This window comes from Zonotrichia leucophrys, chromosome 3 (genome assembly GCF_028769735.1).
Source record: "Zonotrichia leucophrys gambelii isolate GWCS_2022_RI chromosome 3, RI_Zleu_2.0, whole genome shotgun sequence".
In the NCBI taxonomy this organism is placed as follows: Eukaryota; Metazoa; Chordata; class Aves; order Passeriformes; family Passerellidae; genus Zonotrichia; species Zonotrichia leucophrys.
Window position 1 is genome coordinate 33,315,590 of NC_088172.1, and position 15,408 is coordinate 33,330,997.

The following is a 15,408-nucleotide window of genomic DNA, read 5'->3' on the forward strand; positions in this document are numbered from 1 at the left end:
TGGTTCCCTGCAGCCCTACAGAGGAGGGGCACAGCTGAGGCAATGCAAAGCTCCCCACACTGCTTTGCCAAGGGGCCTTTACTCTTACCCAGAATGACCATCTCTGCAGGTGAAACAGCAATCCCAACTGCTAACAAGACTGGCTCCCAACACACAGGAAACAATTACCTCCAAAAGCCCAGATTTTAGAAATCCTACTCTACACCAGAACTCTATTCTCAAATTGCTGCAATGTACCATCAAACAGGGTAAGGACAACAAATCTAAAAGGATTTTTTATGACAATGGAAAACCACTTCCTCTTGCAGTTCCTTGTACTTGGGAGTGAAAGGGTAGTTCAAATTCATGACCTTACTGCTCCAGCTGATTACAGTAAAGAAGCAGTTACAGACAACTGACAAATCCCTTCAAATATAGGAAAACTGACACTAGCACAAAGTTATTAGCACATTCCTATTTCAGGATGTTGGATAAAAGTTGGTGAGAAGAGAAAAACAGCAAAATATCACAAAATTTCTTGTAAAAGGGAAATTGTTCTTTTAAGCTACAAATTGCAGCAGTGTCTGACAAAGGGGTTATAAAACCATGCACCCTTTCCCAGTATAGTGCTCTAGATTCTGGTGGCTGAAACAGGAGCAACTGAGTTTGATGCCCATTTTAAAACAAGAGTTAAACTTAGCTGAACCTGTTGATACAAGCAGGCAGGACAAGTTTGGAAGGTGGAGGGAGAGCTGCATTTGACAGGCATTATCAGAATACCAATGGAAACTGCATGCAGACATGAACTTACAATGTTGTTCTACTCTGAAAAGTGACTACATGGTAACCATACCCCTTATTAAAGTAGACTCCCTGTTTGATTTCAGGTATAACTTCTCACTTGGTGAGAAACCTCTGATTTTTTTATTTTTTGTATGTGAGAACAAAACATGCTTCCAAGAGTGGTTGATGAACACACCAGAATAAATATAACAAGACAGACAATTGACTTCAGAAATAACCTTAAACTTGTACATGGTACACTTTGCATGCAACTGTGCAAAAATATGGCACAGGGCAGAAAGGCTAAAAAAGATTACTGTATTTTTCTGAGAGCAAATATCCAAAAGTCCTCCATTTCCAAATTTCAGGCTGATTTTGTAATATAGCAAAAAGTTTTTATCAGTAATCAAGGTCCACTTCATTTGGATGATGAAGAGGACATATGGAAGCCAACAAGGTTGTGTCAATTTTCAGAGTACAACTGTATATTCTGGCAGTTACACACTGATCTAGTACATGATTTTAACAAGGTATTAGGCTTAGTTGACACTGCCAAACAGTTCAAAATGGGTCAAAGTCAGTATTTAACAATTTCTGCTGACAGAGGCAATCCTCTGTACTGATCACAGCCTATTTTCTCAGAACTGAAAAAAGTCTTTTAACATTTATCAAATGTGAAACAAACAAAACTTTGAATGTTTTAAATTTTAGATAATGCCTTCCAAAATTTGGTTTAAGTATAGTTTTCAGCAATATGAAAACTATGGTGAGAGTACTTTGAAAAGAAAGAAAGAAAAAGATTTCCATGATAACCCCATTGTCAGATGTTCAGAACTTTCTCAAAAGCCTCCATTTGGGCTGAAACTTTCCATGCTTGGTCTCAGCCCAAAGGTGCACTTTGTAGACCTGAAAAAGGAAAAAAGGTAAGTAAAAAAAAATAAAATGTGCTGAAACATCCCCTTGCCCAGTTTTATTTTGGGTATTCAGCACTTAACCTTGAAGGGGATACTGTACTGCAAATGTAATATATTTTAATTATTTACCTTTGTTATACAAATTACTCGTACTTTTTTTCACTAAAGGTGTATTATGGTAGGCATTTAAAAATTTTGTTTCCTGTTTTATTTGCACTAAGAGGTATAGGGGATTGCCTATTGCAAGCATGGAACTGTGCATTGAACAGTTACTGGAGCAACTGACAACTCAATCTTGAATTAAATCCAGTTCCACTGTATGATTTTAGCATCTAAATTAAATGACTGCAAATATTCGCAGCAGAAAAGGAAAAACTGTACCAGGTAACCTCGGGTTAGAGGCATTATCTTCTAAATATACTGTATACGGTGGTGGGGTTTCTTTAGATCCTTTATTTTTTTAAACTTTTTTTTAAAGAAAGGTTGAGCTCCCATGTTTTCTTACTAGCCAAAAAAAAAAATTCAAGAAATTATTTTCAGCATTCCTTAAAAAAATACATCTGATAACAGAGAGCCACCACTAACAATGCCTTTGCTACTTCTTTGACAAATGTTTTTTTTTTTTTTGTCTCCTTCCATCAGTCTGGTGATAAATTACTGTCTTCCTGGCAAAGTAATTGGGCCATGAGGTTGACTGATTCAAAAATCACCTTTCAATACATTTTACATTGAGAGAGAGCACTGCTCACTTTTCTACTTTATCATGGCAAGGGGCATTAATGAAAGTCACTTCACTGTTGAACACATCATCTACAATGTCCTTAAAGCAGCAACACAGTGGAGGAGAAACAAAAATAATGCACCTTTGCTTGTCATACTGTGGAAACATAATAGAAAAAGGACCAATAATTCTTACTGGGCTTCTACAAGGGAAGAAAAATCAGTTGTTGGCCCGATACTGCCAAAAGCTGAGTGCCCTCCACTGTCAAATCACTGAGCATCTGAACATGCTCTTCACCACCAGGAATGGCCCCTCTTCATTACAAAACTGTTTAACAGCAAAGGTAATGTGACATCTCTTATGCAACATATATTTTACACATAGAAATACATACACACATACAAACAAAAAGTGTTTTTTTGGTTTTTGTTTTTGTTTTTTTTTACCTAAATGCAAACTGGATGAGGATCCATGTGATGAAAGTGATGGCGGTGGCGTAAGTGAATGTCCTGGCGTTTGGCTTGGCAGAGGCATGCCTATTGGACTTGGAGAGGAGGAAAATCCCAGACTATTGTAAAATTGCTGCCCTATGGGTGCTAGGCTGCTACTAGATCTTTTGTACAAGTCAGAGCTAGTAGATAGAGAATCTCTCCTTGTGGCACTACTACTTGCAGAACTGCCAACTGAAGAAGAAATAAAAAGACCCTAATTACACAGTGTCAACTGAATAAAACCTATCCCCAACTACAGCTGGGCAACAACAGATGCGATCACAATAATTACAGCAATCGTTATGACAAAGACAATCACTGTGATAACCACACATGCTTTTAAGTAAATCTAAGTGGGTATAAACATACCACTGGCAAATAATTTCACCAATGTCCATGTCTTTCAACATTTCACACTAGACTTCTCACAGTAATATTGCAGTACTCTGTTTTAAATGCCTGACTTCAGGCTTTGGGACAAATATGGAATTTATAAGATCAGATTACACTGTCACTTTATTGGATAAATGATTCTAAAAATATTGCCACTAAATTATTTGTTAATTTTTTTCCACCATAAATTATTAGTCAGACAGTGATGCTCATTTCAGGAAAAAGTCTAGAGGAAATTTGTTGTTGTTTAAGGGTTCACAAAATAATTTATATTGATGTTCAGCTGTTTCTGAACTTCCCTGTTTGTGAACCCCTCACCTGTAGGAAAAAAATGACTACTTTAAATTCCCTATGAGAATTATGGCTCTCAAAGAAGTGTTTTGAAAAGATATTATAAAGAGGGAATAGGCCAAGAAAGAAGATGAGAAGCACAGCAGAGATAGGAAAATTAAGTGAGAAATTAAAAACGTGATTTTACTGCTATCACTGTTTCTGAAAGTCAAATTAGACTAGAGGCTTTGGATAACAGTGTATTAGTGAAGGACTGGTTATCCTGCACAGCAGCGTTCAGCCGGGTGATGAACAGTCTAGGACAAATTAGGAGAACAATAAAAAGCTTTTAGAAATGTTAAATTCTAGTATCTGCTGCATACTAGTGAAGTATTAGACCAGAGTCCCTGTTTTAAACATTGAACATTATTATAATCATGAATCAAACTAAGATTATGGCTATTTTAACAACAAATATCTTTCTTAGCTGAATTTGGAAAATTGATTACTACTATTGACTATTTCAACTTAAAAAGGAAAGGTCACAATTTTTACTTCCATCACCTTTGTCCTTTTCAAGTACTTTCCTACTGAAGCTGGTGGCATAGAACAATATAAAGGCTGCCTGAAACTTTCCATTTTTAAGACACTAATTTGTTTTCTCATAACATTAACAACTTGGCTAATATTTTTCATGGCAGGAACTTGCCTGGATAAAATTTTTAACAGAACTTTTGTCTAAACACTGCCATTTCAGAAATACTGGCAAAGAAAGGTGCTTTATCTTTATCAAAATAATCTAGCTACCTCTTTGAGAAGTTGATGCTTTCATGCACTCAGACCAAATATGCCAGCAACAGGAGACCTTTATTTTCACACTCTTAGACTAGACTAAAAATCTTTGCAAAATCATAGTTCACCCAAGTTCAGCATGGATCTGCTACAGACTCATGGCTGAAAACTTAAACTCCTGACCATACACAGCACGTCTGAGATGGTTGATTAAGGTTGTGCCTGCAATTGAACTAAAGTATGTCATGTCAAAAACAGACTGAAACTGCTGTCCAAGATTCCACCTTGTGTTGGAAAGGCCCATGAGGCAATGAGGAAAGGAAGTTTTCTATTTCAAGTGGCAGGGAGACAAAAGCCAAACACAAGAAGTAGACTAGGGAGAGGGGAAAGAGAAAAAAGGAAAACAGAAGGAAGCGAGAAAGGTAAGACAAAGGAGCCAACAAAGAGACTGCAAGAAAAAGTGGCAAGCACTTTCAGTGGGACTGAGGATGAGAAGAAAGCAGATCTGAAGAAAAGTTAGGCTGCAGAAGGTGTATGTGACTGTGGGGCAAAAAGACTGAATAGTAAGCTGATGATGGGAACATCACACAGTACAAGTAGAAACAGAAACATACTTAGGAGGGAAGCAGGAGATAAATGTTGCCTGGAAACTGGGAAGGAAGAGATACTAGAGGAGAAACCAGAAGGAAAAGATACTGGACTAACTAGGCAAGGAGACTGAGAATAAGAAACCAGAAGAGCAAATTAAGGCAACAGTTGAAAGAAGTCTCAAGCTCTGAGACCAGCTCTACAGGCTCTGGCTCAGTGAACCATATCAATGTTAATACAATGCTACATGAGGGACTGCCATTTTTCCATCTTTCAGTGTTTCTTATTCAGCTAAATTACTGCAGCTTAACAAGTTACCACAAAGCAGCTGAGCTGCATTTTCACACACAAAACAAGCAAAGCTCACAAAACACAGAAGTTGCATTGGCTTACTCCTCTTCCCCCCTCCCTATCTAATGCAATTCCTTTACAGTTGTTACAAGCCAGAAGGCGGCATCTGGAAAGCTGCCACAGTTGATCTAATTCTTGGCTACCTGTTAAGCTGCAGTGACTTATCATCATGTACCTAAACCTTTAAAATGGAGTATGAATAACTTGATTATAAAAGAACAGAGACTGTGAGTACATACAGTCATTTATATGGTATGTTTGCTGCTTTCAGCCGTTACTTTGTTCAGTCATTCAAGCTAGAACATGCTCACCTTCACATTTTTTGCAGCTATTTTTGCCCCCTGCAAAAACTGAAAACATAGGGCAAAATGTGTTCTGCCATCTATCAGTCTTCATGGCTATATTTTAACTGAAATTCAACATTTTCAACACGCTGATGGGAGTTATAAAGAAGCTAAAACCATGGCACATAAAAAATTAAACTTTTAATTTGCCTCAATATGCATGAATACCAATTGTTGAAGTGCTCATTTGTGAAACTCAGTTCATATATACACACAGGCCAGAATTCTAAAAAAATAAATAAATAATCAGGAAGCATTTTTTAAGTGGCTATTAGGGCAAGTACAATTTATACTTGGCAGAAGGGCACTTTCAATATACTTTTATTCTAATAATACGATGAAAAATATTTCAGGTTTAGATAGCACCTTTCATCAGCACTTCTCAAACTGCAAAAGCATAGGGTTCTTGCTTCCCTGTGCAAACTACCATGCTAATTAAATCACCCTGGATACTGCTCCAAGATTTCAGCATGTGCTCTCTGTGCTGAGGGCTTTGGATAAAGCTCTGTAATTGACCTTTGCTACAAGAAAAAGGCTTAATCTCCTGTGCCAGAAAAAGCTATGCTGATTTTCTTAAGTAGATACACAACTGAAATTTGTGTTCTATGGAAGTTCTTCAGATAACGCAGGATAAGAACTTTTATGACTTATATCTATTCTATCTAGAGACCTTAAATAGTTGCATGGTATTAAATATATATATTTATTATGACTATCTACCACTGTAATGAAACTGTCCCTAGAGTGAAACACAGCTGCTAAGGATTCACTGAAACCTTACAAATAGCTCTGGACAAGTTATATTATGTAATATTGGATAGCACAATTTTGTAAATAAAATTTACTTGCTGTAAATTAAGGAAAAATTAAGAAAACCTACACTACTGAAAAGCCTCAATTTATTTTTTTTTTTAATTGAACATGGCATGTTTCCGGTCTCCTCTTTAAAATCAGATACTGGACATGATCAGTGTAAAAACCTGATTTTGGACTTCCTAACATTAGTTGTGTTAAAGTAAATAATTTTTCTGGTTATTTTATGAAAATTAACACTGACAAAAAAACTGTGTTGGTATGCAACATATTTGATGTCACTAGTCACACTGTTACCAAACAACTACCATGACTTAACACTGAAGGGTGTGCTTTTCCTTCTGTTTTTTCTCCCCCATATATTAGGCCATTCTGTCATTTTATAAAAGTTGCTTTCTTTAGCACTAGTTTTCCTTAATTTTGCAAAGAATTGTTAGAATGCATAAAATTCCCCCAATTTCTACCCATTTGCAAAATATGCAAGATCAAACATGCTCCCTTGATTTCATTAAAATATTATTAGCAATAAGAAGCAATTCAGTGCTGTAAACTTTGAGATTAATAGCAAAAGGCAATTTCTTAAAAAATGTTTATCTCGCTTTACTAAAACTGAATTTGAAATATAACAAACCTACCTTGCATGTTTAAAAACTGTGAATATGAAATTTCTGCTTTAGAGCAGAAATGTGACAGAATGATTTTTTTTTAAATATAAACAGGTTGGTAATATTTAGGAGTATCTGCTGAAATAATTAAAGGCCCCAAACATGCACAGAACTATTTAGCTTAACTGTAACCAAGATTAAACCTGCTAGAGCTAACAAGGACTATTCTTTGGTATTAGGTATTTTTGTTTTATAAATCCTTTAAAAAAGTTATGGAAACAAGCACTTTGATATTAGATCAAATTTAGAAAGTCATAGGCTGTAAGAAAATTAGGAATTTTTCTGATATAATTATTAAAACAAAAGAATGTATATCTTCACTATCATCAATTGTTACTTTAACCATAGAATGAAGACCTTCTTGAAAACAAAAGCAGCTTACAGAAAACAGTAACAAACTTCTGGGGCACAGTTCAGTGATCAGTATGGAAAAGTATTTTGGAGATTCCTGTGACTACAAGATATTGTTCAAAAATGCATCTTCTATACAGAACCCAAGTAAATTTTTAAAACTTCTTTTATTTCTCCCTCTAATTTGCTTTAAACTTACGTAATCTATTTTTGCATTCTTTTTAGAAATGTATGTATATATATGATGCCTGATACAGATACATTTTTTTGCTTAGCACAAAAGTCTCACAGAATGTCCTCACTATATTAACAACCTACCTGATGAGCCAAATCCACCAAGTGCAGAGCCGATAGCTGCTCCTAAAGAGCTGCTACTTCCAAAGCCAAGAGATGTGCCTCCTGGTTGGCCAGGACCATGTGAAAAAAGGGAACTGCTCTGGGAGTTATTGGTCAAAGAGTTACTGCCATAAAATGAATTGGATTGTAGGCTACTATTTGTTTGCTGTTGCTGTTGCTGTGGCTGGGCACCAAGTGGCCGAAATAGACCGTTCGTGGCTCCCGCGAGATTGTTTGCTGTTCCTCCAGCTGAAGCAGCTGCAGCTGTAAAACACACGTTTTCAATCACAATTACTCTCTTGAACATTGCTGACTGAAAATGGATTATTCAGAACTAAATTGTATTTTCTTGAAGCCCTCTTAAAACAAGCAGAAATTCACATATTAAAGGACTAAGAGACTTAATAGTATTATACAATCTTAATTACTCAAAGAAAAAGGGTGAAGACAACACATGTTTTAGGCTAATCAAGGCTGCAGAACTGTTAATGTAATTGAGGGAATTTCCAGTGTAAACATGTAAGATTACTGTTTACTGAACTTTTTATATCCAAAATTGCAGTAGCAGAATTGCAGCTAAGAGTCATTCAAAGACATCTTCAGCTACTGTCAGAAGCAAGTTCTGCACAGAGAAAGAAGCAGATAGATTAACTTAAAATCTAATTTTCTGAACAGATTAAGTTAATTAATCCAGGATTAATATTCTAGATTTTAATTTAACAAATGCAATAAATGGTTCAGTAAAGTAATACTAGATCTTACAACTGGTAAAAAAGAGGGAAACTAGAGAGTTTTGATAAAACTAATTCTCCTCTTTTGCTTTCCATTCTATACATAGCTTTCTCCTTGCCACATTTTTCAGGAGAAAAGAAGTTTCATGAGAAAAGCATAGCAAGGTTCCAGGGCAGTCCATCTTCTGCCAGGCCGAAGCAATGAAATGATGCTACCTAGAGGACACCATTTAGGGGATTGATGAGAAGTGCATGTTATAATGCATGGGGAGAGGAAGGAGAAAATGTTCCTATCTGACAAGTAACATTTGCAGAAACATGCCTGTGTATGTATGGGAAGAGGACTGTAAATTCCAATTAAAAATGGAAAATCCCATCTGTGAGAAAGAACAGAAGACAGAATAAAAAAGCAAGCACGCACAGTATATCGCTCACAACTAGAAAACTTCACAGATGCACAGGAAAACACAATGTCAAATATTAATCAACATTACTGTTAAGATTCAATAGAGAAGTGAAAGAAACTTCTGTGCAGGATTAAATATTTACCTGCTTGTGCTGCTGCAGAACTGATGAGCACAGGAGTTGAGGCCACCAATCTGACCGGTGCGCCAAGGCCAGTTCTCGCTCCAGGGCCTACGACTAAGGCACCAGTCTGATCGTAATAGGCAGTGGGAGCCAGCACCTGGTAACCTGCACCACACAGGAGACAAGGATCAGTGCTACACACAGGCTCACACAGCCAGCATGTCCTCTCTCCTTGAAATATTCTAACCACAAACTACAAACCAGCATTCCTGCCACAGTCTCTGACTATCAACTGGACATCAAAGCAAATGCAATAAAGATCATAAAATACTGGGATAAAATAAGGTTTAGAAATGCTTCAAGCTATATTTTACAACTAAAATAACTGCTAAAATTGGTAGTCTAAAGTTGAACTTACTGTCAAGGTTAAAGTTTCTAACACCATAGTGAGAAGGTACAGGTACAACACAACTGGCAGATTTGAACCATTATCAAATCAATTTCTTTCAGTAGTTTAAAATACTTTTCTCTTGTACTCCTCTGCACATGGAGAAGCTCTTGAGACGAGTACAATTAAAAGGCTAAGCTAAATGCAAGTCTGGCAATTCCACACATTACCTAACCACACTTCAAGTCCATCTGCAAAAAACACATTAGGAAAGGAATGCTGTGTGTGCAGGAGTACCTTGGACCAGCCAGTTTCACAGGAATAAAAAAGACTGTAATGCAAGCATAACACTTCATTCAGTTGACAGTTAAGAACTGGAATTGATGAAGAAAGGGAGGAGGAGTTGAAAAAGAAGAAAAGCAAGCAGTTCAAAGGAATACAGGATACAATATATGAATGAGGAAAAGCAGAAGATCCAAAAGAAAGCCAAGCAAAAAAAAACCAACCCTTTATTTAGAACTAGAGCACGAGAATTAATTTTAAAGCTCTTGACACTTTATCGTGAGGTAGATGAATTGGAATAAAAATCTCTCAAAAATGGAAGACAAGCTACGACAATCTAAGAAAGGGTGCTGATATTTAAAATACAACAATTTCTAGTTGTTAGGTTGAGTATTCTTATGAAGCAATGAAATAAAACCCAATGGAATTTCAATATTCCTCCCATGTTCAAATATATATTAACAGTATTAAGAAAAAAGACAAGATTGCAAAAGTCACACATCTATTTTTGTTCTATGTAAGAACAAAGATTTTGCATTCTATTTTAAGTCAGCTATTCCCATCAGTTGCCTTGTATGTTCAGAACTAGGTCTAGCAGATTTCTCTCTGAAATACATATGGACCTGAACATAACTGGACCTCTGATTTAAGGTGAGTACCATAGTCACCAGCCTTCCAAGTCATATTTTCTCATCCTCAATTTCTAAAACATCTCTGATCTCCTCTGCCTAGATACAATCCAAAAAAAGAGGTGGAAACATCATCTGCCTTCTGGCCTGGTGGGTGCAGTGCTCTGCAGGGAAGATGGATACACAGGTCCAAATTCTCACACACTAAGATAAGATAATATGAAGATATGAAGGAGACTCAGGCAGCACTGAACAGGACAGGAGCAATGAAAATCCAGATTTTTAGGTTCAATTCACAGTTCTGGAAGTGAATGCATTATACTGGTTATGAAAAATCATAATTGCTCTAATTCTAAACCTGTTTGTTCTCACTGCTCACTACTCGCTTTGCATTCCAGGCACATCTACCTTCTCTTTCCCACCAACAGCACAAGAAGACAGCTGCCTTCCACATAATTTGTCTGAAAATTTGGCCAGTTAAAACCAACCAAAACACATTCTTACACTTGAACTAGATGGAAATACTTTGCTAGAGGTGCCACTGCCTCTTCCACCTACAAAAACGTGCTCTGCTCTACCCCTTCCACTACTAAGAAAAGTTGCTACATTCCCAAGGTAGGGAAAGGTGACAAACTATTGTCTGTTTCACTGTAGTTCTGCAGATAACACAAAATATGGGATTAGTGACACAGTACAAAAGCTCATTATAATAACACATGTTCCTGCACACATTAGCCATGTTAATTACTAATACCTACATAGTTTCTGCTTCTACTTGTAGCAGGTTGAACTGATATAACATGTTGGTTCTGCTGTTTGTTTCTGCTGTATCTTATAAAACCACTTTTTCAGAACGCAGAATTCGCTAATGCTTAGCAGTATTTACTCTGCCCACCTACCCTCTTCAAATGCACAAACCTAAGGATAATGCTGTAACTGTTGAAGTATAACTGCATAAAACACCCACTGATTTTATGTTTACACCCTTCCACTCATCTGAAGCTAACATACAGCTTTTTATATGACTTCAAGCTCACAATGTAAACAAGCCTATTTTCCAATGCAAAATATCTGGAGGGAGGCAGGGGAGATAACTTCCACTTTGCATCAATTAAATTTACTGAAATTAATACTAATGCATTATTATCTAATTAATGTTGGATTTTCTAAAATAATTTATTCATATGACTGCTAAATTTAAAACCTGAAGCAATTTGCCCTTGCTCTTTACATTACAAGATGACCAAGCCCTCTTGATACTTCCCTGACATTATATGAACTTGTGATCCACCCACAGACAGTACATTTAAAATAAGTCATGATAAGCTAGGTCAGTAGCATCCAGATACTGCCACAGAAGGGTCAAGATATGAATGAGAACTGATGGGTTCATTTCTGTTTCCAATTTCTGAAATACATTCTGAACCAAAGTAGGCCTCAGCTTTCTACTGAAATCTACCACAACAAAGCAATATAGGACTGGCTATTTGTGAAATTGCTAAAACCTTGCTAAGTGAATCTGCAGCCTCAAAGGTATAAATTTTTTTGCTTTGATATCAAAAATAAGATTTCAGAGAGACCATCCAAGATAAAATTAAATAACTGAGGAAGAGCTCTCACAACAAACTTAGAGCTTCTCCTTTCCTTTCCACAATTCCACAAATTGTGCCTCATCCCAGAAATCTGAGCACAAATCTAGAAACTTCCCCTGCCTTCTCTCTTATCAGAGATAAGGTGATGACTTGGCAGATCTCTTCTCTAATTCCCTCTCTTCCTGTTTCAGATTTTATTACCTTCCATCACATAATCATCTGTCCCTGTGGCTGTGCAATTTCCCCTCAAAATTAACAATTATCAATCTTACTTCAGTGCCTTCATATTCAAGTTCTCTGTGGTGTTCCCATGCAGTAAGAAAACTAAAACATACTGTTTCCTAATCAGTTCCTAATCGCACCTTTTATTTTAGAGTTCAATTGCTCTATCTATACTGTCTCTGTATCAGCAGGGAATGTGAAAGTAAACAATCTAGTTTAAAACTCTGGTGTTTTGCTGAAATGATTTCTGAATGTCTCCAGAAACCAGACTCTGAAAAACTTTTTGATTCTTATCACACAAACCTTGAATATACCTACAGAATGAGAGGAAATGAAATCTGTTCTCTTGGCTCATGCAGCTCATCCTTAGTACTGCCCTTATCCATCCAGCAGTGCAACTTCCCTCAGTGATGACATCCAAATATATGCCAGTTTGCCACTTGTCTCTACACAGTTTAACAGCTGTGACACTCCTTACTGCCAACTCAATTATCTGCTCCTTTTAAAAATTCCATTCTCTACCCTCCCCAATTCTCTTTGTCCAAAACCTGAACCCCTATAACCTTTTGCTTGTACTGAGGAAGACATGCTCAGCCTTATCTCTGCACATCCTCACAAAAATCAAATTCAGAACTTACTATCCAGGTAGTAACCCATTTATACTTTCTGTAACCACTGTAACTTTGCCTACACTGTATATCTGACACAATGAAATCTGACTTCTATTTCATACTTCTCACTGCAATGTCACACTCCAAATTCCTCTAGGTAATAAAACCAAAAAGTGCTATGCCAATGGACAGAAACTGTTGATTTTAATGCTTTTTACTTGGGTGTTTTTTCCCAGACTACTCACTTTACATGTCCACCTGCAAGCCAGATGCACCACGACAGCTTTACTGTGTGAGCTCCATAAAACCAAGTTGTATCTGACCTAGCCAGTGCAGTCAGTGGAGCCTCTGGTGGGATTTGGCTGACCTGCTGTTACAGACATCTATTTCTGGGTAAGCTGAGCAGCTCTGCAGTCTCTTTACAGCAACTGCACAAGGAAGATCTCCACTGACTCCTTAAGACAGCTGAAGTCTCAAGCAGACTCCCGACTTTGGATGATTAAGTCAAGTCCAGAAGGTGCCTGTGATGAGAACTGGTTCTACTCATAAGCAGAATGTATACTAATTGCCCTATGAATTTGGGAATACCCTCTGATACTTTCTGCACACATATATTAAGGCAGAAACACTCTGTTTTTTCAGAATCTTTGTTATTGAATGACTTGCTCAATATTAGGACAGGAAGAATTTAAAATGGTATTGTGTAACTTCAATGCAAAGTACACTTCACATTAAGTGGTTTTAAAAAAGAACCTCAAGTATCACCTTTTATCAGCCTTCCAGTACCCAGAGGGGCCTACAGGAAGGCTGGAGACTTTTTCCAAGAGCATGAAGTGATAGAACAGGAGGGAATGGCTTCCAAATGAAAGAGTGCAGTTTTGCATGGGATATTAGAAACAAATTCTTTACTGTGAGGGTGGTGAGGCAGTGGAACAGTTGCCCATAGAGGCTGCTGCCACCTCATCCCTGGAAGTGTTCAAAAACAAGGGTGGATGGGGCTCTGAGAAACCCGGTCTAGTGGAAAGTTCCCTGTCCATGGCAAGGGGTTAGAATGAGATGATCTATAAGGGCCCTTCCAATCCAAACCATTCTATCCTTCCATGATTTCTGAAAGGAGACCTAACAGTACCATTATGTGAAAAAGTAACCTGGATTTCAGGCCCCTTCTCTCTGCACACAGAATGAGATAGGTACCTTAAGTGATGCAGGAATACATCTTCCTTAACAGCTAACAAAAAACACCTGAAACATCAAATTTCAAAATAAAGCCTTCAAATAGTTGGGATAACATGAATTTCATCCAACACAAAGGCTGTGACAAGGAGAAAGCAGCTAAAATAATTTCAAGACAGCAGCACGGACAAGCTGATCAATATATTCTGATTTGCTGGTTCACAGTGAAGCAAACTACAAATATCCTTTCTGTAAAGAGTATTTAAAAGCTTGAAACTCAATTTGGACCTTCATATTCTTGTAAAACATCTTTGTCCATTGAAAAATGAATTCCACACAAAATCTTGTTTATTACAGGTGTTGCTCAGTGGTTGCTATCTGGGATTCATTGAATCACATTTTGGTATCTAGGTATTATTTAGTCATCCAGATTCAATTTTATAGTAAGGTAATAGAAAAAGGTATCTCTAGAGCCAAACTCACTTTATCCTAAATCAGGAAACTAAAATAGAGGCAGACAAACCAAGAGTAAAAGTTCCTATTTCTCTTTGCTTATAAATGGAGCCTGAGCATCTCTCTCAAGAAGAGCTGAAGTAACAAGATTCCCACATATTTCATTTCCTCATTTTATATTCTTCTTAAGCTAAAAAGAGGAATCACCAGCACTCCTGAGTCACTACAAATCCATCTGATGATGACTGCAAAAATGTCTTTATATTTTCAGCTCTATTCCCTGTAATAGTGTGGTTGGTAAAGCTTAAGTCAGTTGCACACAATTCCTATTATACAACAGTCTGAAATATATTCAGAAGAATGAAGTTCTTCTCTGGCCATCCAGGCTTGAAGCATCAGATGGGATAAAGCAGGAGCCTACAACAGAAACTGAATAAAAAGGCTCCCGCCCTCATGGAAAACCTTTTAGGACTTGTGGAAGTGGAAAAAAAGTCTTCCAGTACCTTCTTCAAAGGACAGGCTCTTGCACTACTGAGGTTATGTATCTGACCACTCAGTATTACTTTCAATCATCCATCTGGGTGGGGTTTACGGGTTTTAAGAACTACTCTTAAGACAGCTACTACTCCAGATCCAAAGAACTAACAAGTAACCATAAAAAATGTACACCACACCCCCTCTCAAAAACAAAAATTTTATAGCTAAGCCTTTGAGGCTTGTGCAAAGATGGTTATAACATCTCTTACATGCCTTAGTGTTTGTACCCTTATTCACTGGTTCGGTGAGGTGCAGAAGTACCACCTGGCAGGTGGCAGGTACCAGGACTGTACTTTGATGATTCCTCATTTTTAGGAGAAAGATGCTAAAAGCTGAAGATAACTACTGCATGAGAAGAAATAGAAACTGCAGTTATAAAAGAAAACAGACAGGAAAAACACCATAGCCAGTCTGCTCTGCAGCTAGAATCAAAAACGTGCTAATGGGAGGCCAAGTGCACGATGCAGCCCC

At 37.3% G+C, this 15,408-nt stretch overlaps 1 protein-coding gene across 12 annotated transcripts in view; it reads right to left on the bottom strand.

Moving 5' to 3' along the window:
- PUM2 (pumilio RNA binding family member 2) overlaps positions 1-15,408 on the bottom strand; it is a 68,478-nt gene that overhangs the window by 14,349 nt on the left and 38,721 nt on the right. For 10 of the 12 annotated variants that reach the window (XM_064707772.1, XM_064707774.1, XM_064707775.1 and 7 more), the window contains exons 11-13: positions 9,072-9,215; positions 7,774-8,055; positions 2,844-3,080 (exon numbers count right to left, since the gene is read on the bottom strand). In XM_064707772.1, the coding sequence (XP_064563842.1) occupies positions 2,844-3,080; positions 7,774-8,055; positions 9,072-9,215 (663 nt within the window). The remainder of the gene's footprint in view (positions 1-2,843; positions 3,081-7,773; positions 8,056-9,071; positions 9,216-15,408) is intronic. The other 2 variants (XM_064707778.1, XM_064707777.1) reach the window with 1 other exon arrangement.